The 25,229-nt window shown below is 36.5% G+C and overlaps 1 protein-coding gene across 1 annotated transcript in view; it reads right to left on the bottom strand.

Annotated features, from left to right (window-relative positions):
* Window positions 1-412: 412 nt before the first annotated feature.
* The window catches only part of LOC145660574 (heterogeneous nuclear ribonucleoprotein U-like protein 1), an 82,216-nt gene continuing 57,399 nt past the window's right edge, over window positions 413-25,229 (bottom strand). Inside the window, exons 14-17 of the mRNA XM_081725806.1 lie at window positions 17,928-18,105; window positions 9,298-9,472; window positions 5,059-5,276; window positions 413-664 (exon numbers count right to left, since the gene is read on the bottom strand). Of these exons, the coding sequence (XP_081581932.1) occupies window positions 548-664; window positions 5,059-5,276; window positions 9,298-9,472; window positions 17,928-18,105 (688 nt within the window). The 3' untranslated portion in view covers window positions 413-547. The remainder of the gene's footprint in view (window positions 665-5,058; window positions 5,277-9,297; window positions 9,473-17,927; window positions 18,106-25,229) is intronic.

The raw sequence follows: 25,229 nt of genomic DNA, 5'->3' as shown, positions 1-25,229 counted from the left end.
TTTCATGACCGTTTTCTGATTTCGTGACCGATAGAAACCCTGTATTACAATCATGTTCTAACTTTTGTAAGGGCGTAATCAACTTTTAAAAAACAGGAAAATAAAATACATTTAGATGTGAAGTCCTTATATTTACTAATATAAATGACTTTTTACACAAAGAACAGAACTATTTAGGAAATAATTTGTGATTTTTAATAAAAATTTGAATAATGTCTACTACATCATGATACAGTATATCATTTCAATAAAACAATTCGTTAAGTATCAATGTAACAATACTATCACTTACATGTATGACGCGCAAGTGAGCATCTAACAAATTAAATATTCGTACGTCATTCACTAAGAAGAAACTTTCCACTGCGAAAAATCACACGAAGTTTTATCTATACAAGACTTGTTTTGGTAATAAAATCAGCCAATAAAATGTTCTAATATGTCTGCTCGACAACTTTTTCCTTCTTTCTTTCTTCTTTTTTTAAAAAAAATCGAACTGAAAGTGGAAGCAGAGAAAGGAATGTTGAAGTGAACCTTCTGTAGAAAACTATTTTCCATATCCCTGCTGACTGTAACCATAGCCGCCTCCTTGGCCGTATCCTCCCTGCCACGATCCCTGCTGTTGGCTTTGACCATATCCACCGTAGCCTCCTCCGCTGCTTCCCTGCAAATTGTGTTTGTATGATTAGTCACAGCAACTAGGTTAATTTTACAGGGAAGCATCTCACTATATCTTACGTGGCATAAATTAGTAGCAATAACTTAATTTTCATGTGAGCATATGCTACTGTATATATAAAATGTTGCACATTTGTAAAGACATGCACGCATTAAATTATATCAAATTACCAGCTTTCAATGAGAACCGCTTTTATATAAGCAGTCTTACGATTTTTGGATTATTAGAAGTTTTGCCTTTTTTTTGAAACAAGCACTGCTGCATGTGCTGCACTGTAGGATAAAGCATCAGAAGTATGTACGAAATAAAACTTGTTAGATCTGTACATAACGCTGAATTAAATATACTATGCGCACATTTTATGGAGATTCACTTCCACTAAACATTTTATGGACAATTCATTTCGACAATAGAAGTTTTGAACAACAGTAATATCTTACCAATGTCTTATTCAAGTTATGAATAAACAACTTTCAAGATAAAAAGGTTATTTGATGAAGTTGCAGATTCTACGCTGACTCCGAAGAGTGTAAGTCAATCAGATGGCAATTGTAAGCTTAAGATGTATGGTTACTGAATTGCCGTCACTTGGCTTTCTTCCATCATGAAAAAGGTTCTGAAATTATTTCACATTTATTACCCTATTACCCTGAAAGCTAATGTTGTTCAATTCGGGGTGGGTACAAAAAAAATCAAGGGATAAAATTCCCTAACTATTCCGTTTTCCAGAATATCTTTTGAAAATTTCTCTGATGTGTCAGTAACGGCACACACTTGACCATGTTCATAGAAAGCTACGATCAAGAAGAAAACAATGATACATTAATATATTCTTCTCTAATCAACTAGAATAATTAATAATATAAAAATAAATACGATGTATTATATTGAAAAACACCTAATAAAAATTTCTACATAAAGCAGCGTGTTAAAAATCCCTGAAACTTTAATCTGTAACTGTCGTCACTTGAAAGTCTCGTTACATATGAAAGGAAAAGGCAGTGGGAGTCTCATTGAAAAAGTGGATGGATGCACGTACATAAAACTGGCTGCGGTACCGACAAATCTTTAGAGAAGTATTATGTAATTTTTTTTATTTCCTCAAACGCTTTTACCTGCTCATTAATATTCCGCACATATTACATTCTTTTAAATCAGCTTTAAGCTCGTTTAGAATATGATCTTTCCCTGTTTACAGTTTTTTTTTCCTTTTCCTTTTCCTCTTTGCGGCTTCTCAGAAACAAGTACTAGCATTTCGTGCATAATAAATCATGGATTTACTTATGGATAGTTTTTTCAAGATCACCGAAATACCTACTGAATCGTATACAAGTCTGCGTGCTATTAAAAAGTTTTTAAAATTATCTGGTACCCATTCCACACTGAATTAAAATCCTTTCTGGATTTGAAGATTAATGTACTAAGTATCCAAATACTGGCTCAACTTGAATTCGAACACAACTCCCTACTGCTATCTATCCAATCATTCAATAACTCATGCATCAGACCCTGCACAAACATTAGGATCCAAAAACACGAGCTCTAGTCCATTTATACTTTAAAGATGACTTTTCCGGAAGAAGAAAAAAAAAAAATCTAATTTCGGCGAAAATTAAAATGTCAATCTCTTATTGGTTGACAGTTCTTAATGGCATCTATGTCAACGATTTTTCACGAATATCTTCTTAAATTTCCACACCAATTCGCATACATGAACTGGAAGAACTAATAAGCTTCAGTGGTTTTTTTTTTTTTTTTTTTTTTTTTACAGTCGCTAGTATTATAGAAGACAGGAGCGTCAGTTCGAAATTCAGTAAGGAAAAGTTCTGAAACAATGATTTAAAATATAGGAATAGGCATTTTACCTTCTTCCAACATGCCTGACACTATCTCATAGCTCGCCTAGCTGTAAACTTTCTTATCCTTCCTGACTTTGAATATACGAAGTTTATCGGATAAATATTCACTGGGCAACAACTACTATTTTCGAGCCAACACAAAATATCACTGGAATATGATTAAATAAAATATTCCGAACTCTTAGAAATTCAAGGATTCTTCAGTCAGTTACCTCAACTGCAGCTTTAGAAAGTAACCAACCCACAGCTTCCTATATCAGGTATTACAGGGTCATTTGAAAAGTCTTGAAATTTGACCTGAAGGTATGCAGAAATTTAAAGTTTACATTGGGCCATATATCGAAATTTGAATGACCTTAAGTTCGAGAATCCCGACTGCTTCCTTTGAAACATTTTATTAAGAGATTCATCGAAACATGCAACAAAATCACATGTCTTCAACAACTGAATTAGTTCACTTCTGAAGTATGGTGTTGAAGCTACACTTTCCTGGCGATCTCACGATCTGGAACATCAAGTTTAAATAACTTACAACCACACCGTATGTCGTGGATATATTGCGGAAATTAATTAAAAGGGTTGAAATTCATGAATTGTTTGATTATCTTTGTTGTACCAATTCCATACAAAATGGTGTGGAAAACAAATTTCATTTAGAAAATCTAGATAGAATGTTGGGTATGATTTCAAAATCAGCATTTGAAACTCGGCATAAAATGATATACCGTATTTACGCATGTATGCCGCGCCCCCCCAATTTCTGGAACGTTAAAACTGAAAAAACTCGTATAAGCAGTGCACATCAATTTAAGAACAGCACGTAAAACCACACAAATCACACTTTCATGTATGGTACCGTATATCGGTACTCACCAACGTAACACGGGGTACATGAATGTTAATAGTACCTGCCTCACAGAATAATAAATCCGACTGGGCTTCAAATACCACTAGTGCCATGAATTTACAAAAGGATGCCTGAGCGCAAAAAGTGGCCATAGTAAGAATTTCCAAGTACGCTGCAAGCTAGTCAATTGTCATCAGCTGCAATAGCCATCAATTGATCCTTATTGGAAACTAGTGCATGGTGGAAGACTTGGCCAATAGATGGTAGTACATGTACGACATTTTTGTGATCGGCCGATCATGTAGATGTAAGAAGAAAGATGAGCTGTAACTTGTCATTTTATATTATAAAACTTCTACTCTTGTAAAATTACTCACAATATTCCACTATTAGGTTAATAAAAACTCCGTGATTTTAAATGCTTGGTGGCTCAATCAATTCTACATTTCCTCGTGTATACCGCGCACCCTGTTTTTTGACTTCGTTTTTGTACAAAAAAAAGGTGCGCGGCATACACGGATAAATACGGTACTTCAGACATAATTTAGCTAAATTCTTTTACGTGTGAATTTCCAGTTTTTCCTCACCCTACTTTCTTAAAAAGCAATTTGAAGATTTGATTTAATTCGAGGATACATAAAAGTGGTTTTATTTGCACCCATCGGCCATGGAGAAAATAAAATTTAAAAAAAAAGAAAAAAAAAAGTGGGTAGACGTTTGTTTATGTTGAAAATATTTTATTGCCTGAAAATGTATTTACTCATTACTGACTCTCTAAATGTTTTGGTACAGGATAGTAACACTGCGAAGTTGAAAACAAGATTGTCAATAAATATAAGAGATAGTAAGACCATACAACTTGCATGTAACATTAAAACAAGGAACTGTTGTAGGAAAAATGGTTTCTGTAATGAGCTGTTTAAGTAAGTCCGCGTAGGGACATTTCTAAATAAGATTATAACTGTAAACACCAGTGGTTAGATTTCTCTCCAACTTAAGTGTTGATCCGCCTCTGGTTTAGCAGAGGAATCTACGAAGGCTAAGGAAAGGAAACAGACAAAACTTCTCTTCAAGACTGTGGATTGGAGATTGAGCAGATTGAGCACAGACACGACAAGCCTATCTCGAAGAAAAGAAAAAGACAAAGCACATTAAGTGCCGTAGCAAATTTTTCATTGGTGAATTTAATGCGTCAACATCACTGAGGTTTAATTACAGACCCCCACTATACTAAGCATCACAGTTTCCTTTAGACTGGACCGTTCAAATACGCTTCTGAGCAGCAAACTAACTTCATATGTTTACTGCAAAAATGTACTCCGCACAATGCGTATGAATAATTAATCTTAATGTGTTAAATTACGTGTGTAGCGTATTCCATGTTGCGCCACACATACAAAGCTTAACACTATCAAAAATATAGTTGACAAGAAGTGAACGACTATCTCCCATGAAACAATTTCATCCATTCTAATATGTAGTTAAAAATCACAACAACAAGAAACATTCTATTACTCTCAACGACTAGCTCTAGCAGACATTCAGCACAGGTTGATAAAAGATTTTATTTTTCTATCAAATTTAAGACAGCATTACGTGTTATAGTTCGAGTGCTTCTTTCAATAACAAACGCATTTAAAGATTTACTCACACATAGACAAATATGTATTTACCTGATTCCATCCCTGATTGCCGCTCCCGTAGCTATTCTGTCCGTAATACTGTTGGTTCCAATTTCCGCCATATCCTCCACTGCCACTACCTCCACCACCCGTGCTGCCACTTCCACCGTAACCTCCACTGCCACTACTGTAGCCCTGACTACCATAACCCTGCTGGTTGCCATAACCACTCTGGCCATAGCCACTTCCCTGCTGATTGTAGCCAGATCCTGAAAATAAGAATGTTTACTTTAGTGTCTGATGGTGCTTTTCTTGAAGTTTGGTACTGATAGCTTCATCGGCACTTAACGTTCAAAATGGACTAAGATAATTAAACTGTGTTGCGATGCAGTATTCATTCTGACTCACTTTCTTTTACTTTTGACGCAAAGGACGCATTTTATTTATCAGTTTTCTGTGATAATGAATTTACTGTTTTCTTCACCCTCTAAGGCAGATTCTTTGTTGCTAAATGGCCATCGTTCTTAACAGAAGAGTAAATCCCATGTCGACTACGTTGAGAATATATGCTTAAAATGCTTGTTTCATAAGTATCTTATGATTTTAAAAAAACACATTCAACTTCAAAGTTAACATATTTAACATACGGATATATCCCCTGAAAAAATGGGTGGTTGTATGATGTGATTTTGGATACAAATTTATGCGTATGCTTCTCATTAGCAAATCAACAGCAATTCTGAAAGACTAAAAACGAGTGAAATTAAGTACAGGGCGGCTGAGCTATTGAAATGAAATGAAATTTTGAGTTTTACGTCCCACGGTTATGCCGGTTAGGCTAAAGGAGACGGTGATAATGAGGAATGAATGAAATGGTGGAATGAAGAAAGTGGGAGGAAACGGGAGAACCCCGAGAAAACCCACGCACACGGCGTTAGGCTGAGCTATTCTTTGCAGTAGTAGTGTATCTGGTGGTAGTAGTATCGAGACTGTACTAAATCACTTTTTTTTCCCTATTCGTAGTCTTCCTGTGTTACTGCTGGAAAAACGGCTATAGTCCATCATGTTAGGGGAAAAAGTGAGAGAAAAAATATAGAAGCCTTGGAGAATACACTAACTTGAGAACAAGAAGCGTTCTCCCAAGTTGGGTATGACTTGGCTTGCCAGAAGAGGAATTTCCCGGATCATTAACGGATTGCCAGATAATTTATGAAATACTACTATAAAGCAGATGAGTGATAATATAGTACAATTGCACTGAGTAACTTACACTATTCTGGCGACATCAATCTACATAATTATCCAGTGTTTCTTGGAGTAATAGCCTACCTGCAATCTGAAATCAACATTTCCAACCAATTTTAATGAATTATGGAATAAAATTATTGTAGGTCCATATGTTCGTGTAAGAAAAGTTCGTACACAAAACATATCTGGCAATTCTGAAGTAAGTGGTTGGGTCGTCTGGCTTTCTCACACATTTCACACTATCAAAAGTGTTGCAGTTTTTCTTATCAGTTCGGCTGGCGACAGTAAGTCGGAAAAACACCTGTAACGTTTCTGACGAGAAATTGTGCAGTTTAATCTTTTTGATGTTCTTATATTCTTAATCTTTCGTAGCAAAGAAAAGTATCAATACGGAACTGAACATATGGTATTTGGATGACGGGACTATAGCTGGAGACAAGGATACAGTACTAGAGACATTAGAAATGATCCGTAGACCGGCTAAGGAGATCGGATTGCAAATGAATTTCTCCAAATGTGAGGTCAGCTTTCTCGGAGTCTCCAATGAGCAGTCTAATAGCCTCTTCAAGCTGTTTGACGAAGCCGCGCCTGGGATTCAAAGAATTTCGACAGATGACGCCAACTTATTAGGAGCAGCATTATCTAATGAGGCAAGACGAACAATATTGAGACAAAATTTCTAAATCAGAATTCTTCTTTACATGTCTTTCCTTGATTTCAGCTCACTCTGCCTTTTACCTACTATGTGCCTCATTGTCCATGCCAAGGCTGCTATACTTTCTTCGCTGTGCTCCTTGGCGGGATGCTGATCTACTGGAATGCTATGACAACACCTTGAAAACCGGTCTACAATCTATTCTGAATTGTTCACTCAACAATAACTCTTGGTTGCAGACGTCCCTCCCTATTAACCACGCAGGTCTCGGCATTCGCCGCGCCATGGACCTGGCTATTTCATCCTTTCTGTCTTCATTCTATGGCTCTAAGCCATTGATCGAAACCATTCTCCAACAAGATCTTAGCCTAGTATTGGATTCGGATATCAATGATAGCACTGCTAAGTGGTCATCTATAGTAGGATCAGATCCCCCTGATCTTGATAAGAGAGGACTACAATCCTCTTGGGACGATCCTCTTATAAATCATCACTTTTCAGCTCTACTTCAGTCATCCGATAACCTAGAAGGCAAGATTCCTAGTTACATCGTGTCCAGAAGCAGGCGCTTGGCTCCATGCTATCCCGTCACCTTCTTTAGGATTACATCTTCCCAATGACAGTTTACGAATTGCCAGTGCACTGCGTTTGGGAGCAGATGTTTGCGAGCAACTCAGATGTCCTTTCTGTAGAAGTGTCGTAAACAAGGGCCTTCATGGACTCTCCTGTGCCAATACTGCGGGCAGACATTCACGCCCCGTCAACGACATTATCATGAGGGCACTAATTTCAGCAGGCATTCCTTCTAATTGTGAACCGTTGGGGTGCAGACGGCAAGAGGCCAGATGGTATGACCCTAATACCGTGGAAGAAAGGAAAAGCACTTCTATGGGATTTTACTTGTTCCGACACCTTCGCCCCTTCAAATCTACATCCTTCCTCAAAACAAGCTGGCAACGTGGCTGCTTGCTGGGAAACAGAAAAACGCAAGAAGTACAGGAATTTACTCGACAAATATCATTTTGTCGCTATGGCTATCGAATCAGGTGGTTCATGGGGTCCCGAAGGCCTTAACTTTATAAAAGAAGTCGGTCATCGATTTATCGTCAGGAGACGCTAGAGCAGCCTCTTTTCTACTACAACGCATCAGTATGGCAGTACAAAGAGGGAACGTTGCATCGGTTTTGGGAACGCTACCCTCTGGTAAGGAACTGGATATCTTTTTTCTGTAATCTCGGCGAAAGTTTGAAAGTGCTGTTGCAAAGCTTATCACAATAATGTGTATTATTTGATACTTATATTTTTGATGAAGTGAAAAAAGAAAAGTTATATTAAAAGAATAAATGTTCACCGAAATTTTTGTATATTTGTGGTAAGAAGTAATTTTCAAGATTTGCTTACCATTTCTTCGAAATTTACTAACTTAACAAAATTTCCTGACTCCCAGGTTTGTTGCCACCCTATACAAAGTACATCAACAGATTTCTCTCCATTACTCCTTTACCCGAGTATGAGTTATTAACAGTAGATTTTGTGTGTCTAATGCATTTGATTCTATATATGGATAACTTGTTTTTGGATTCGAAACTCTCACTTCAAAGTGGACAATAGTTCATTTACAGCACTTCCCTTCCTGGACATCGCATCTTACGTTACAAAACACACGTTATGACACTTCGGGTTAAATCTTAACACACCAAAATAAACACCTTTAAGTCCATTAACACTACGAAAATACACTGGCCTAATTATTATAGATATATTTTCGGAACAGCTGTGTGCATTCGTACGTGCACCTCTGAATCGAGTCGCACAGCATAACGTTTCTATAACAGCACAAAAACAAGTGGCTAACAGCTCTCACGCACGCTTTCAGTATGCGCAACTCATTACGTGACAGTATTTTATCTCCCATGTTCCAGCTCGCTGACTAGCTTCGCGCCAAGACTAGCTGTTCCGAAAATAATCTGCTTATACTACCATCCACAAGTAATTAGTTTGATATGTTATTTCATATTGATCATATAAATCCCAACATGGTCATGGAAATCCAGATTTCCACAAAGCAGTGAAAAATCTTAACATTTAGGAAAGTAAACTAAGCAAAATGTGAAATTCATAGGACTAAGGAGTATATTATTGCACCGGCATCGTAAGCCGGCGCCGGTGCAATAATATGCTCCCGAGGTTAGATTTGCGAACCAATCGAATATTTTAAATCCTGAATTTCATTAAGTTAGCCCCTCCGGTTGTGTGTGTTATAATTTTTGATAACTAATTCGTTTTACATTTAACAAAAGTTTTTAAGTTGTAAGTAGCAACCTAATAACCCGAATAACCTCTGGAACTGCATTTGCACTGAATAAATTTACCATACCATGACTCACCTTTCCATCCTTGTTGTCCGTAACTCTGACTGCCGCCTCCGCCTCCCCCACTACCACCACTCCAACTCTGTTGGCCATAACCACCTTGGCCACTGCCCCAATTGCTTCCGCCTCCACTGCTACCACTTCCACTGCCCCAGCTACCACTTCCTTGATTATAACCACCTCCCCAGCCCTGAAATTTACAAAACATTAAATACAGAAAATATATTTTTTAGAAGTATTTTTAAGACTTTTAGTAATTAAAGCAACACACAGTACTTAAGTAAAAAAAAGTTATAATACTATACTTCAGCTGCTATTACTCCCGGCCTGGCCCAACCCACTTGTTTATCTTCCTTGAGCTGAAAGCATAGGTAGCTAATGGTATGCTGCAATTTAGCGCACACCTCGAGCTTCCCCAGCTAAACGTTTTTTGTTTATTGGGGTGATATGGCAACAATCGAGTATTTTCAAGGACCAAGTCATTAGCAGCAAGAAAGTACGCTGTCTCCTGCTTTAGATGGTAGAGCTACGTGATTAAAGGATGGTTCGTAGAGCGTGACTATACCTGAGGTAAAGATATGATTTGGCATTTACATGGTACAAACTGAACTGAGAACTTCTTACACAATCTATTATTATTATTATTATTATTATTATTATTATTATTATTATTATTTAGAAGTCTCTCTACACCTGTCAGCAACATAAATCCTTAGTTCTAATCAATATTTTAGACCACATAAGTATGTTCAGTTTTTCGCCGAAACCAGTTTCCGTTTTCTCGGAAATAGTTTTGGCCTTTTTACTGAAACCCGTGCAATTTTCAGGGAGGAAAGGATGTTTTTAAGCATGCCGGTTTCAATTTGGTCTTCTTTTTACTGAAAACTTATTCCTGTTTAAGGAGTTCAATCCAATATAACCTAACAAAACTAGCTTCGGCTTTGTATCAAAACTGTATTTAAAATCCAGTTTCTATCTATATCAAAACCTGGTTAAAGTTCTGATGAGATGTACTTAATTTATTTCTTTCCTTCCTCCCCCTTCCCCGAAAGCTGTTTTACTTTTGATTCAAATTCTCGATCTTTCATATTGACTTAAAGAATTTTAGAATATAGATTTGTGATTTCATTAGAAGTTTATAATCATGAAGTTAGTTAGATGATGAAAATCAGGAAAGAATTATCTTTCCATGCTTCAGTTACATAGTATTGTATAATAAGTAGAATAAATCATATTGGTGAAAATGCTCATCTATTACCTTCGTAAGGAAAAGATCTTTTGATTGTGCTATTTAAAATTTAAAAACTCCCTAAATTTCTTTTTGGGCCCTTCCAAAACAAATACTGGGTATTGTTTCTTTGGAAAAGGATGAATCCCTTCCACTATGCATTTTAGCTTGCTAAAGGACTAAAGACAGGGCATCCGGATAACTATCTACAAATAAATTAAAACTGCTTGGAACCAATGGTGATAGATCTGGTTTTATAACAGAAAACATTCAGTGCACTTAACAGATCTCCACGTTTGCTCCTTTGTTTGATAACGATCAAGACGGTACTCAACATCTCAGTGATCCGTAATATTTGAGGAGTCACAGATACATACAGACATGATTCTTTGTAGAAAATTACCCAAGGATTGCACTGGTGTTCGGTAGGCAAAAGTTTTATATCTCCATACAAACAAGTCTGGGAGGAAAAAGATCACGCTAGCTCGCAGGTCAATGAGTAAGGCCTCAACTGATGCAATTCTGCGAAAAAATTGTTCGAGGAAATTTGTGATATTTAAGCACAAAGCCGGGAGGACGTCATGTTTGAATGTGTATCCATATGGTAGCTCATACAAGAAGAAAAGTCGCGTACCTCACGCTCTCACAGACCATCTTTCAAGAGGGAGGGGTGAGGCTAAGGGACCCGAAAATGTTCGTTGGTTACTTAAGGATGATTGGATTACACTTTCACTGGGAACTAGCTTAGAAAATTTATGCCAGTTATAGAATCAAAAGTAAACGTCATGTCCTCCCTTCTCAACTGATAATCCATTTCCAACAATTGTTTATGCGACCGAAACCGAAGACATTGCACAACTTTCTGACAGACTATAAAATACATCATTTTGCATACATGCTTTAGTAGTTTAGAGATCTTCCAACTGCTAGAGAAAGAAGTGACTGTCGAGAGAGAGAGAGAGAGAGAAATTGGATTATTCTATCATTTGAGTATGAGGACAATGTCTTCGGCGCTGTCATCAATATAAGTGGAATACCGAAGAGTGACGTGACCTCGCGAGTTCCTGGATCAGTTGCCATGTCCCCTTCTGTAAAAATTTGGATTCATATGTCATCTGGATTAATATCAATCATTTTGACATGTTATTTTCACGCCTTCCAACTCTCAGGACGACTGGAGTTGAAGTTAGACTTGAACAGCTTCGGGAATGTCCTTCATTTCAGCAACCCACCCAAGTATCGAAATCTTACGACGACTGTCAGTTTTGTTTTATGGGCGAAAAACTTGCGTCATCCCTAGCCAAAATCGCTGAAATTTTTCGTCCATATAAAAACTGACATGGTTAGTCGTCCTAGGGTTTCGAAAGTTGGATTTTCTGTGCCAAAATACATAGAATCCATACCCTGCGGTTCGCTGTACAGAACTTTTGCATTTTTATATGACTGTTACATTAGGGTGGTCCTTAGGTATATGGGAAAAAAATAAATTTTCGAATTTCTTCCGCCTCACCCCCTATTTCTTTTAGTTTGGTAATAAAAACATCATACACAAAATTTCACAAAAATCCATCAACGTTAACCCGTGCCGCAAAGCAGTTGATTTCTGCAAAAAGAAACCCATTTGAATTTCAATGGCACTCGATTTACTATTTGTCAATAAACGTATAATAATTATCACAAATATAAATAGGACAATATAAAGCTTTCCTCTGTAATTCAGAATTGACTGTGTTTCAAATACAGTCGGTTGGTTATCAGGCAATAAGCTACAAGCATCATGATCATCGTCCGTACATATAGTACTTATGGTAATGCACAGTATTATGAACCACTCTGGAAAATATATTTGGATCTGTTTCTCATGCCACTTGCTTTGTTAATAAAATTTACATGAGTTAGAAATCAATCAGCTAATAAATACAAGTAAAAAAATTAATAATAGTGGCTGATATTCCAAAAAATTGACAAAAAATATATTTGAATTGTAAATCGACTTAACGATAAGTTTTACTTTTTACGCAAGGTAGCTTTTCCACATCCTAGAAACAAGTTTCTATAGTCTTTCACCACTTACAAAGGAATTGTTTCTGTTCTTCATTTTTAGTTAGAATTGCATTGTGATTTTCCATTAACGTTACGCTCTTTCCGCTGCGTCATTTGTAACATGCAGCTTATAAACTACTTTTTTCCCGAAAAAAATTCATTTGTCGACCAACAAACCGGATCAAGGTGTAGAAAACCTGTAGAAATCCGAAACCTTTCGAAGAACTTCGTGTTTCCTATCACAAAATCAGCAATTTCTTTTTCTTCAATATCATCTATTTCACTAGCGTGCAGTTCAAATCGCTTCATCGTTTCATATGAACTGTCACTATTTTTAATTTTTTCTGCTATTTTATGTTTTGTTCATTATTGACATTCTCGTCAAAAAAATAAAAGTGCTCACACTCCTCTGAGAGGTACCAAACATGTTAGGAAAACTTCAATAATCCACTCTCGAGACATCAGAGTTTATGAGTTTGTACGTTTGAAGGCTCTTCAAAAATTGTAAATCTTGATGTGGTGAACGAGATGCACTGGAACAACAAAGTAAACCAAGCTTTTTAGAACAGGAAAAGTGCACACTTGACGCAGTCCTCCTCCTTCCCGCTCATTTAATTTAAACTGATTACTAAAGAGAAATATTTTTAAACATCATAAGGTTTTTCCCATTGACCTTGCCTTATGTACAGCTCCAGGGAAACAAAGAAATACCTCAGGAGGCGTACTTCCTAGAAACATTACTGTAAGCTCCAAAAGTTCTCTGTAATCTTCTCTGCACTTCCAAATTTTGAACAGCAAAAACTAGCGTATCTTTCTTCATGTTGCAAAGAACTGAATTAACATTTCGATCAGAAATTCATGTAACAAAATTGTGTTGAAATCTCGACCACTCTTTCTGGAAACGCTTAAAAATTGGCACCTCTGGACCGGAAGAAACTGAAACAATTTTCAAATACACATTTTAATATCAATTCAAAAATGTAATGCCTACACTGAAGATATAAAAGATCTTTTTCCAATTTCTGTTCAAGAAGAATACAAGCTCCATTGATGCGTCCAGTATTAGAAGAAGTTATGTCCCCCAATGCCTCTGCTGTTGCGATTAATATGCGCATGGAGCTCTATCATTCAATTTATAGTGATCAAAAGCCACAACGAGTCGTGGAGTAATAAAACGTACTTTCCCTCTTCTTCTCGAAGATCCTGACACTATCTCATCAGAATCTACTCCTTCCATTGGAATTGTATTTTCTGTTTGGCATAGGGCCTACATCTTCGTCTTCACCACTTGAATTGATAATCGACTATTCACCCGTTTTGCTCACTTCACAAGTCGTCCTTTTTGCCTTTGAGATATAAGGAATTTCTTGTCCTCTCCTGAATTTGTATTAAGTCTAAAGCATTTGCATGCGCTGTGTCAAATAAATCGTCTAACATATCTAAGAAATATGTCTTGTCTCCTCTTCCCTTCACTATTTCCTATACTTGATTTTTGAAACCGATGTCACATTTCGTACAATCCAAGGAGTTTGTCGGTGCTGTGGTGAGTACCCTTGATCGGAATTCTTGCTTTAGACCAAAAACATTTCTGTTTCACGAATTGCTAACGGAGCATTCTCTCTTACAGGTAATTTCACATTCGTATGTTATAAAAGAATGCACCAAGTACTTGTCTGTTGAACAGTAACTTATAACCCAATATCTGTTCACTTACAACCCAACGAGGTAAATACCACTACGATAACTGATTTCACTAGACAGCGAATACATAATAATCACTTTGTTCATTTAATCATATATGATACAAAACCCACAATGAAAGTTCAATTCCTTAAAAATAACAATTATATCAAAAGATCATAAATACAAAACTCAAAAACTCACATACATGTTAGATGTAGTCTAAAATTATTTTATTTACAATAACAGTTGTAATTAAAAGCAAAGGAGAGAACGATTTAGTTGTAAGTGGCCGTAAAAAATAATTGTTTGACATTTATTTATTATTTCCAATTTAATTTTGTTCATAAATCTGCTCCAAATTACTCAAAAAATGGAACTAAATAGAAGAATTTAAATCTGTGTATGTATTGCCATCTATTGAGCAACATAGGAAACTAGTGTTTTCTAAATCCTATTCCTATAAAGATTAAAATGTCTTTGCGGCACCATTTATCGTCGTCATAACGAACTCAAATTTACAGAGAACACTTTTCTCATTAAAAAGAAAAAGATTAAGGGTTGCGGTCTCAGATATACACAACTTGAGAAATAAGGACCACCCTGCTGTTACATGTATTTTCCCTATCAAAAAGTTCTCAAGTTTTTCGCCCGTAAAAAAGTCAATCATCCTGGGTTTCGAAATTTGGATCCTGTGCAACAAAATACATCAAATCCAAACCCTTAGATCCGCTGAATTGAATTGAATTGAAAAGGCTGGGGTGGGTGCGCCGACGACGGAGGTCTTTTACAGGGTGTGTACTGAGTTTCATTTTCAAAATTCCAGCATATTTCCAAAATATTCAATATAAATATCAGCAAAATTCCAGGACCTATTACAAAGAATTTTTAAAATTCTTTAGGAATAATTAAACTCTTGATTTCGGGTTTGTAATTGTTTTACCTTCAAAAGAATATTTTTTAAAAATAAATTTAGTTAGCCTTGATTTTTTGAAACAAATTATTTTTTAACATTTTTTAAAGGGCATCCAAATTACCCTCGCAGTCCTCCACTCCACCGATTGCTTTAAATGTCATTACAAAATGTATACAATTCTTGCTTTGGAAAATTTTACGGTCTCAATGAATACAAAATTGTTTCTAAGACTATTAAAACAATTACAAAAAAAAAAAAAAAAAAAAAAAAAAGTATTCTTGACAAATTATCAGTTTCACGATTTTTCCAGTATGTGGATCAAAATTCCAGTATCAGTAGACACCCTGTTTTAGCACCCATCACTAGGTAGGAGAACACACAGTAAACGCGAAGACACACAAACACACACACACACAGCTTTAAAAAACACTGTCCGTAGAAGAGAAGGTCATAAGGAACACACTAAAACAGTCACACAGAGCACCAGGCTGACTGCAGAAAAAGAAAAGTACAAGATACAATAATAAATAATGCATGAAACGTTAAAAGCGGTGCATCCACGTAACAGAACACTGTACAGTCACAGAGACGCACAGAAAAGTCAAATGCCGGATAAAACTTGAAGATGTCACAGAAATCGAACACCTTCATGACGATGCCAGGATCATCGCTGAGCAGAGTCGGACGTCAGCGGGCAGGCCAAACTGAACACGCACAGACGCACGAGGCACGCAGTCCACAAGATGATGAATAGTCAGGCGTTGACCAAAGGAGACAGTTAGGAGGAGGAGTTCTCTGTAGAAGGTCTCCGTGTGTCAAATGACCGTGTCCAATCCGAAGACGAGCCAAAGTTCCCTCTTCCAATCGTAAAGGGCGACAGCTCGACGACCAGGCTCCAAAACGGGGCTTCACAGCATGGAGTTTGTTCTTGATCTGCTGATCCCATGATGATTGCCAGCGCTGATGCAGAAGACGAGAAAAGACGTGACGAACATCAGTGCTGGAAACAGGGAGGCGGCAACGACGACCACGAAGAGCAGCCTCCTTCGCAGCAGTGTCGGCCAGCTCATTTCCAGGGATGCCAACATGACCTGGCACCCAACAAAACTGAAGATCATAGCCCTCAGCAAGTAGACCATGGCACTGAAGTAGTACTTGCTGGACAAGTGAATGCAGAGACGAGACATCGGCAAGGCTATGAAGGACACTGCTGCAATCAGAGCAGATCACAATAGCGCGAAGCTGGCGGCGACGAACATGCTGAAGAGCTTCCAAAATGTCTACCAATTCTGCGGTATAGACGGTACAGAAGGGATGAAGCTGAACTCGGGAACGGTGGACTTCCAGAACAAAAGCAGCCAACAAAGTCATCCTGCTTGGAGCCATCGGTAAAGATGAAGCGATAGCCCGGATAAACTTTTTTGTGTGAGACTGTATAATTAATACAAAATTCTAACTTTATCCTTTCACCGCAATTTTTCTAACTGTGGGGATACCACAGCTGTTAGTATGAATCGAAGAGGAAGATACGCTCTATATTTGAACTTTTGAAGAATAATCGCACTCTTTCGAAAGTTACTGTTTCATCACGTAACAGTTCTTAACTTGCAACTGGTCAAAGACATTAATACTTTTATTTGGGATCTACGACGGATTTAGCAAGAAGTTTTCGTTTACTAAGATGATTTATTGAGGAAGTCCTGTGGTACTAAGTTCAAGACGAGCATTTACCCGAAGTTAATCTTTCACCAACATGTATCAATTACTTTTAACTCACTTCTACGTATCTGATTATTTATATAGTTTACTAGAATATAGCTGTACGCAATGCTTAGGACCGATTCTGGTTTTGTTGGTTTCGCTGCTTATCTCGCTTTGGGTTTTTAATAGTAACCTGGATGGTTTTGGGAATGTCGGGCAGTCACATTTAGATGTATTAATGCACGCAATCGCACGATTAGGACTAGCATCTCCCGTACTGGGTTAGTAATAGAATTGCTGTTTTCGAAGGCTCAATTGCAGCGTCGCTTAATATAAGTTTCATTGAGTTAATTGACAATTATTAATTAGGAATTGAAACAAAGCATGTGGGATCCATGTTACGAATACGTATGAATTTTTGGAATAGCTTTCTACTTACAGTTCGTCTTACATCTTATTTCCTATATCGTCTACGATTTTAATTACTATAGAAAGGTCGCTTCTGAACCCAAAATTTTGCACCTAGCTTCTTGTTACAAAATTTGTGATTTTTTAAAAGAGATTTCAGAAACTTCTGCTCGAGAATAAATATGCTGAAGGATAATTCGACTGCCACTGATATTATTTTGATATGTAGAAATCCATCCGGAGGAAACTGTATATACTATTCAAGTGAGTTTTATTGTGAAGTCAATCAGTGTTGTCTATGCTGAAAGGTTTTTTGGTTCATTATCTTCGGCTTCCTGAAACAACTTCCACGTTTCTGTTTCTGTAATAATTATTTACGCTTACGCTTAATTACAGGTTTCATGATCAGGCAATTTTTGCTTAGTAGACTGAATTTTCTTCCCTTGAATAATAATAATAATAATAATAAATCGCAAGTGTTCCTTTTGTTCTCTTAAATATGTAGTCTAGAAGATGGAACTTACAAACTGTATAGACAGAGGCTACTGTATAAATGTTACAAAAACGTTTCATACTAACACTGCAAAACATTTTGAAAGATATACCATTCACTCAGCATGAAGACAATATAAAACGCATGCAGAAGTGTAAATATTATTTAGATTTTACCTTGCTGCTTGACTGGTTTCTTCCACCTCCGCCACCACCAGAGCGATTCCTGTCATATCCTCCGGAGACTCTGGAATCTGGACGACCACCACGGGGACCACTTCCTCCACCACCACCTCGGCCCCAACTTCCTTGAGAACTTCCTCGATAATTCTGGGAGCCTCCAGATGAGTACGACCTATCATGAAAATAAAGTTGTCATTGTTTTATTTTGGTGACTGTTCTTTGTGTTTTACCTTGTTTTATTTAAGATTTGATGTGTTGAGATTTATCTAGTTAGAACTAATAGTGGGTATACGAAAATAAAGTTAACACTGATTTGCGTTATATCAGGTTGTCAAGAATATATTGAGCTTTTAGACGTCAAAATTGAGAACACGTTTTGTGTGATCTGAAAGTAATATTATGAAACCATAGGTGCACCATTTTGTTGAATATCTTTTTAGGCAACACCATAATCCAGTAGTTACAGAACTTTCGTGATTTCTAGTTTAAAAAAAAAAAAAAAAGTGATGAGTGGTTTTCACTTCTTTTGAAAACTAACGTAACACAATTCAGGAAGTTCCACAGATATTAAACAAATGAGAGTCAAACTGTGCCAGGTTCAGGTTATACAGTGGATGCACTAAAATCTAAAGTTCCCTCAATTTGACGGATGATTCAAGATGAATGAGGTTCTGTGGTTGTCAGCGCAGTATATAAATCTTTCTGTAGCCCAGTTCCGGTAGCTTCTTTTGAATGTAGATGCACTCGCGCTAATTGTCGACAGTAAGGCCCGAGTCTATCGTTCTGCCCCGCGGCAGCAGCTAGTCATGCACAATGTCTTTGCAATACCACCAAACGCACAGCTTAACATCCTTAGGTATCAGTGTGGGCTTTGCCAGACTGGAGCTACTTCTTGCTTCGACCACAATCTTTTGCCCACAATGCTGTCGCAAGTTATCCACTTTTCACCACTCTTAATTACTTCAGATATGACTAGTTTGTTACGTTTCAGTAATTTGCAGACAGAAATTCAATTGACTAAAGGTGAGAGTCAGTTCATGTTGCAGAACCTCGAGATTGTTTTTGTAGCTAGCTTTCTACAAATGGTCTAACCTGTTTGGTGATAGATGTTTAGGTTATTGCCAATGTCACGACTTCTTACGTGCCGGTCCAGGAGCATCTTGGAAATCAAGAACGAAAGCAACTGAACCATCTTTTAGTTGTTGCTTTCAATAACTATTACCAGGGCCGGATTTACGGGAGGTGCAAAGGTGTACGTTCATCCCCCCCCCCTCCTTCGTTGTATCTATACACTACCTGAAGTGAGAAGCTAGCGGTGAAAATAGCAACACTTTCCGAAAATTGCTGCTGTCATGTTTCCGTTTGGGCTTAAAATGAAGTTTTGCAAAATCGATAGTTTAAGTTAATTTTCTAAAAGCTGAAAGAAATGGGTTCACCGAGAACAGACACTTAGCATTTTTTAGGGTATTTCCTTATTCACACCACAGATGCCTAAAGGCATTTTAAAAATTCCAATTCAAATATACTGGTAGTTATTGGTGCACACCCTCAGAAAATCCTGGATCCGGCCCTATCACTTACCTTCACAGCACAATATCTTACGTCTGATTCTAAGAATTCGACATTTTGTGCACATCTTATAGCTTCAACTGTCAGCTGGCAAGTGATGTTCGGCCTGGATCAGCTACACCTCATATACCATGAGCTTTGAGACTAACACAATCTCATACGCAAGAGGATCAATACATTTTGGACTACTTGACATTTACTCTATTTTTATACTATCTATGCCCAAGTTAACTATCGAAATTATGTGGTAATTTTCTACACAAGTATCAAAGTTTGGCTAAGTTTTTACAGCAGATAGAATGATAATTAATTTAAAATCAAAATCTGCAAGCCCTATACAATAATTTTTCTTATTGAATCCAAATCTGAATAAAACCTTAAACCAATTAACAGAAATTAACTGACGAACAAAAGCACCAAGTAGCAAAAAATATTAAATATGTTAAAAAGCAGGAAATATGCAAGCGCTTAGAAGTAAAAAAATAATTCGTTACTATATATAAAATAGGTTTCTGTCATACTAAGGAGCTGATATCTCAATTACCACCCAAATTGATTTTATATTAGGCGGCGTTAATTTGGTTTGACAAACTTTAAGGATTTTTCCGAAACTAAAAATTAAGTTATGACGAATTATTTTTCACATTTGTGTAATAATTTATGAATGAACTGTAAAACAAGTTTAGATTATTTAACACTAGAACCCCCGAAGGTGTCATTTTGATATTTCTTGTCGTAAAACCATGTCGTATTTATTTCTTGGGCTAGAGGTTTGAAAATTTTGACTTTCCATAATAATATGAGCACGGGAAAGAGCCTGTGCCCAATTAATTTGAGTATTAAGAAAGGTATGATCAGATTTGCTAAAAACGTCCGAAAGGTATGATCAAATTGACACACTATATTACATTAAGAAAAGTTGATCTTTCACTTTGTATTCTGTGATCATATTTACTGTTGTGAACTAGTTTCCACTGCAAAAGTTGGAAGATCTGTTTGTGCTAGTTGTTTTAGTCCTCTGTTGTAACACGTGACCAGAGTGCTTTAGAAGTATTTTAGTACCTTTGTTGCGTCAAGTAAACAAGATTTTATTTTCTGGACATCAGAAGTGTTAATTTTCACTGAATAAGCTTCCAAGGCAATGTCGCATCCAGAAAAACTTTTGGTAAATGCATCTTCATACTTAGGCAAGCATGAAGAGAGACCAGAAAATAACGGTTTACAGATTATGTTCTTATGAAATTAGTAGAACGTGTCCAACACTGGACGTAGTGTTACCTGCGAAACTTTTTCACTTCGCTCAAACTTGCAAAAAAACTCCAGGAGAATAAAATAAGCATTGTTGGTACCTTGAATATGGTGAGGAGAAATAGCCTGATGCCATTAGAACGTCTCAACAGCTACGCTATGATTCGGCAATGTACGATCACAAGGGAATAACTCTTACAGTTTACCAGTGCGAGAAACGAAAGAACGTTCTGTGTCTCTCCTCTCTTCATTCTGGTGGTGTCCAAATTAGCAGCAATAACAAGGAAATTCCAAGCGTTTCCTTCTACAACACTACTAAATGACGGGTTGATATTGTTGACCAGGTGGCCATAAAGTATTCGTTCAAGGCAGGGTCTCGACGATGGCTTGTTCACAGCTTCTACAATGTTCTCGACTTGGCAGCCAACAATGCTTGGATTGTCTGTAGGGAGACTTTAGGAAAGAAAATATCCCGAAGAAAGTTGATTCAGTCTTTGGCCGAAGAACTGGGACAAACTTATGTATAGACGACGAGGAACGTAGCCCCAGTTATCTCCAAGAATGTAGCAGTGGTTGCAGCAAATTCGGCTTCAGAGGATGTTGGGAAACGAGTGAAATGTCAAATAAAAAATGCACGGCAAATCTCACGACCAAAAGGTGCTCTACCTGCTTGAAACTGATGGGGGAAGTGTACTACTCGGGTTCGCTATATTTGCATAAATTGTGACGAAAATTGAGTAGTCGAAGTTGCAGAACTTTTCTTGTGTCATTTTTCCATTTACGTTTCTGAGTAACAAAGTAAATTGAAATATGTAGAACTAGTTTGTTTACTAAGATGTTACTATAAAACACTAAAAACAGTGACCCCATGTATGTAGTAGTTTAACATTTTTTAGACAAAAACTATTACAATATGTATATTCAATAACAATTTTTCTTTTTTAAAATATATTATTAGGAGTGTGTATTCGAACCAGGGTGGAAAAAAAATCATGATTTTTTTAAAAAATCATTTTTGTTGATTCTTTTGACAAATTGATTTTTATAAAATTAAAATCAAATCTTTCTTCTCGCGTAATACAAGTCACGAACTGAAGATAAAACATTAGAATTAATATTAAATGTTAATTATGTTATTTAAGTGAAAGTAATGGGTTTGAATTTTGAATAGATTGCCAGTCGTTAACCTACTTCAATCCCAAACAGAGATGGAAGGGTTCGAAAAAAAAAAAAGTTTTTTTTTTTGGGGGGGGGGAGGGATTCGGTTTTTTCTGCTTCGCTTTTTTGGTTGGGAAATTTTAAGAATTTTTCAAATTCTGCTTTAAATTGATAAAGCAGGTTTCGTTTCGCTTCTCTACAATACAAAAACTCATTTAAGTAGTAGTGGATGCAGATAATACAAAACTTCGAAAATAAACATGAATTTCGAAAACTTATTTCAAACAATTTTAATTCTTAAGACATTTTTATTATGAATCACAAAACATTAATCCATGAATAAGTTGCAGGTAAATTTTAACTTTCATATGCATTATCAGCAATATTTTTATTGTGAATTAAAAATACAAAAACAAGGAAAAACTGTTACATAACATACAGAATTTATTGTACTGTGTAAGAGTTCAAACAAATAACACATCGGGAAGATAATATATTTACTGAACAAACGCAGAAAACAAATTGCGTTTTGTTTCGACGCCGCAGCCTTCTCAAAAAATATGTTCTTCTCTTTGTTCATTACGTATATCAAGTGACTCAACTGGTACAACGTTGGCTTCGCATTCGGGAGGTCATGGGTTCGATTCCCGCTGCCGACCATCCTAACAGTTTTCCCGAGTTTCCCTCAGTACTACCAGGAAAATGCCGGGATGGTACCTACTAAAACAGGCCCTGACCGATACCTTCCCAAATCCTTTTCACGTTGTTAGATATCCAGTATAAAGTAGTCTCTGAGCTGCATCTGGTGATTGTTAAATAAATATCATTCCCTCGTCAATCTGTTATAGCCTATAAGTTTATTATGTCTGACTTCCGAAACTTTCATAAACATTCGTACTAGAGTAACAATGAAAAATAATCATTGTTTTATTACAATTCAACGTATTTTAAAAGACTGAAAAAAATGCAATCTTTGTATGGGACGCTCAAAAATCACCTAATTTGTTAATGCACCTCATGCTTTCGCCTTTGCTACCCTTACAGAAGCTTCTTTGAAGTGGAACAGAAATGTTAAAAATGTATTTTCTATTCATTTATTACATACGTAATAATCTGTTACCACTTTTCAGGTGCTTCGGACCTGCAAAATCGGTAAATTCCCAAATTCTGTAATGCACTGACTGTTCCTTAAGCTTATTTAGTCACGAAAGTACTGAATTTTCTGTTCATGGATCATATGCGTAATACTGTTCATCTGAGCGTTTGGTCTCCGAGGCTGTGGAATATATAACCACCATCACGGTTTACCCAGTCCTGAAGGTTTCTGAATTTTTAACAGGAATTCAACGTGTCATTACGGAACTTTCCCCTTTGAAAAAAAAAAAAAAAAAAACTACGAAATACATTTAAGTCAAGCACAACAAACATGAGTGAGTGGTTAGCTTTTCCGCTTCTATTGGGAAATCCGGGATTCAGTCCCGCATTCGACCATTCCGACAAAAGTTCTTAATTCCATCTGTGAATGTAGAGATAGTGCGTGTACTGTGATTCCTGGCTGATTTCATTTCTTATGTTTTAAATTGTTATTACTAATTACCAGCAATGACTGATTTGCGAAAGGGTTAGGGTGGGGGTGTCTTTCGGATTGAAGCCTGCTCTCCGGAATTACGGAATTTCTAAAACAAACGAAATTTTAGTTATGTCTTTACTCGGACTTCAAGCTCCCCTCAAATGAAAAATCAAGCATTTTTAGAAAAAACTAACCATTAATAAGAAAAAATCCTTCCCAAAACACTTTTCTAAATCCGTACTGATTATTTGTATAAAATGGTATTCAAGGTTGCATCCGGAAGATTATTGCTACGTTACACAACTACAGTATAACAAATGTGGAAGTATGCTGTGACGGATATATTGAAAAACATAAGTTTAACTATGTGCTAGAAACTAGAGTACTAAGCTCTAAGAAATGAAACACGAATAACTAAAAATGAAATGATCTAAAGAACAAAATGCCGATAACTCAGAAGTTAAAATAGTTATATAGCCTCTAAAATTGCTCTCAAATATTACGTACTTAATGTTTAATTCATAAAACATGTGCTCCATCCATTATGATGGTGAATTCTAGAGGGAAATATGGCATTCAGGTCATGAAATCTTGTTTAACTATAGAGTATACTAAAAGAAAACTATTTAGATAGAAAAACCATGAAAATGAAAAAGCCAAAAATTTCAGTTTTTTCCCTAAAAAGCCGGCGTTTTATGTATTAAAAAAACATCAATTCAAAAAAGCCGGCTATCTTGCATCTCTAATCCCAAACAATGTTTCTTAAGCACTAAGGAAAAAGTACGGCGACGTTCATCAACACGATACTTTTTTTTTCTCTCTCTCTCACAGAAGTTACTCATACTTGGGAGAGGCATAAAAAAAAAAAAAAAATAGCTTGCGGCACGATATACATAAAGAAGCAAATTTCACCTCAAGTTATAAAATCTAAAAAAGATTTAAGTTTTGGAGGGGGAATCGGACCCCTTTAAAAATATGCCCCTATTATCTGGGAACAAACAGACGAGCACACACAAGAATTTTCGTCTTAAATGTCCTTGGTGATTTTCTCGTTGGAATAGTTAACGATTTAGAAACCTTGTGTTACGGAGATAAGCAAGCAGAATTCCTCCGTTACCCGTTCAAAACGGGATTTTCCCTAATCCTCCTCTGCATGAAACACTCGTTTTCATACTGTGCTGTACATACATTTGCATCTTATTGTATTATGATTAGAGATGCAAGGGCTGGGAAAAAAACCGGCTTTTTTGAAAAAAAAAAACTCGGTTTTTTCTGCTTCGCTTTTTTGCTTGGGAAATTTTGGGCTTTTTTCAAAATTCTGCTTTAAATTGATAAATCAGACTTCGTTTCGCTTCTATATAATACAAAAAGTCATTTAATTAGTGGTTGATGCTGATTATAATATAAAACCTCGAAAATAAACTATGAATTTCGAAAAGATATTTCAAACATTTTTTCTTCAACATATTTACATTACGAATTCCACAGGATTAACCAATGTATATAATAATTTTTTATGCAAAAGTAAGCAGAGTTGGCAAGAACCATGGTTGTTTTTGAAAATGCCAAAAACCCGTTTTTTGGGGGGATGTTTAAACCAGGCTTTTTTGTTTTAATCCAGGCTTTTTTGATTTAGATTTTTTTCTTTATGTATTTATATTACATATTCACAGAAGTAAGTTTGTTTCGCCTTGGTGTTATTATGCAACAGCGGAGTTATGCCGGAAGAACTCCCATAAGCTTAAAGAAGT

This window comes from Thermobia domestica, chromosome 9 (assembly GCF_964235325.1).
Source record: "Thermobia domestica chromosome 9, izTheDome1.hap1.1, whole genome shotgun sequence".
NCBI classification, from domain to species: Eukaryota; Metazoa; Arthropoda; class Insecta; order Zygentoma; family Lepismatidae; genus Thermobia; species Thermobia domestica.
The sequence above is the reverse complement of the archived record's forward strand: the minus strand, read 5'-3'. Positions and strand labels throughout refer to the sequence as shown.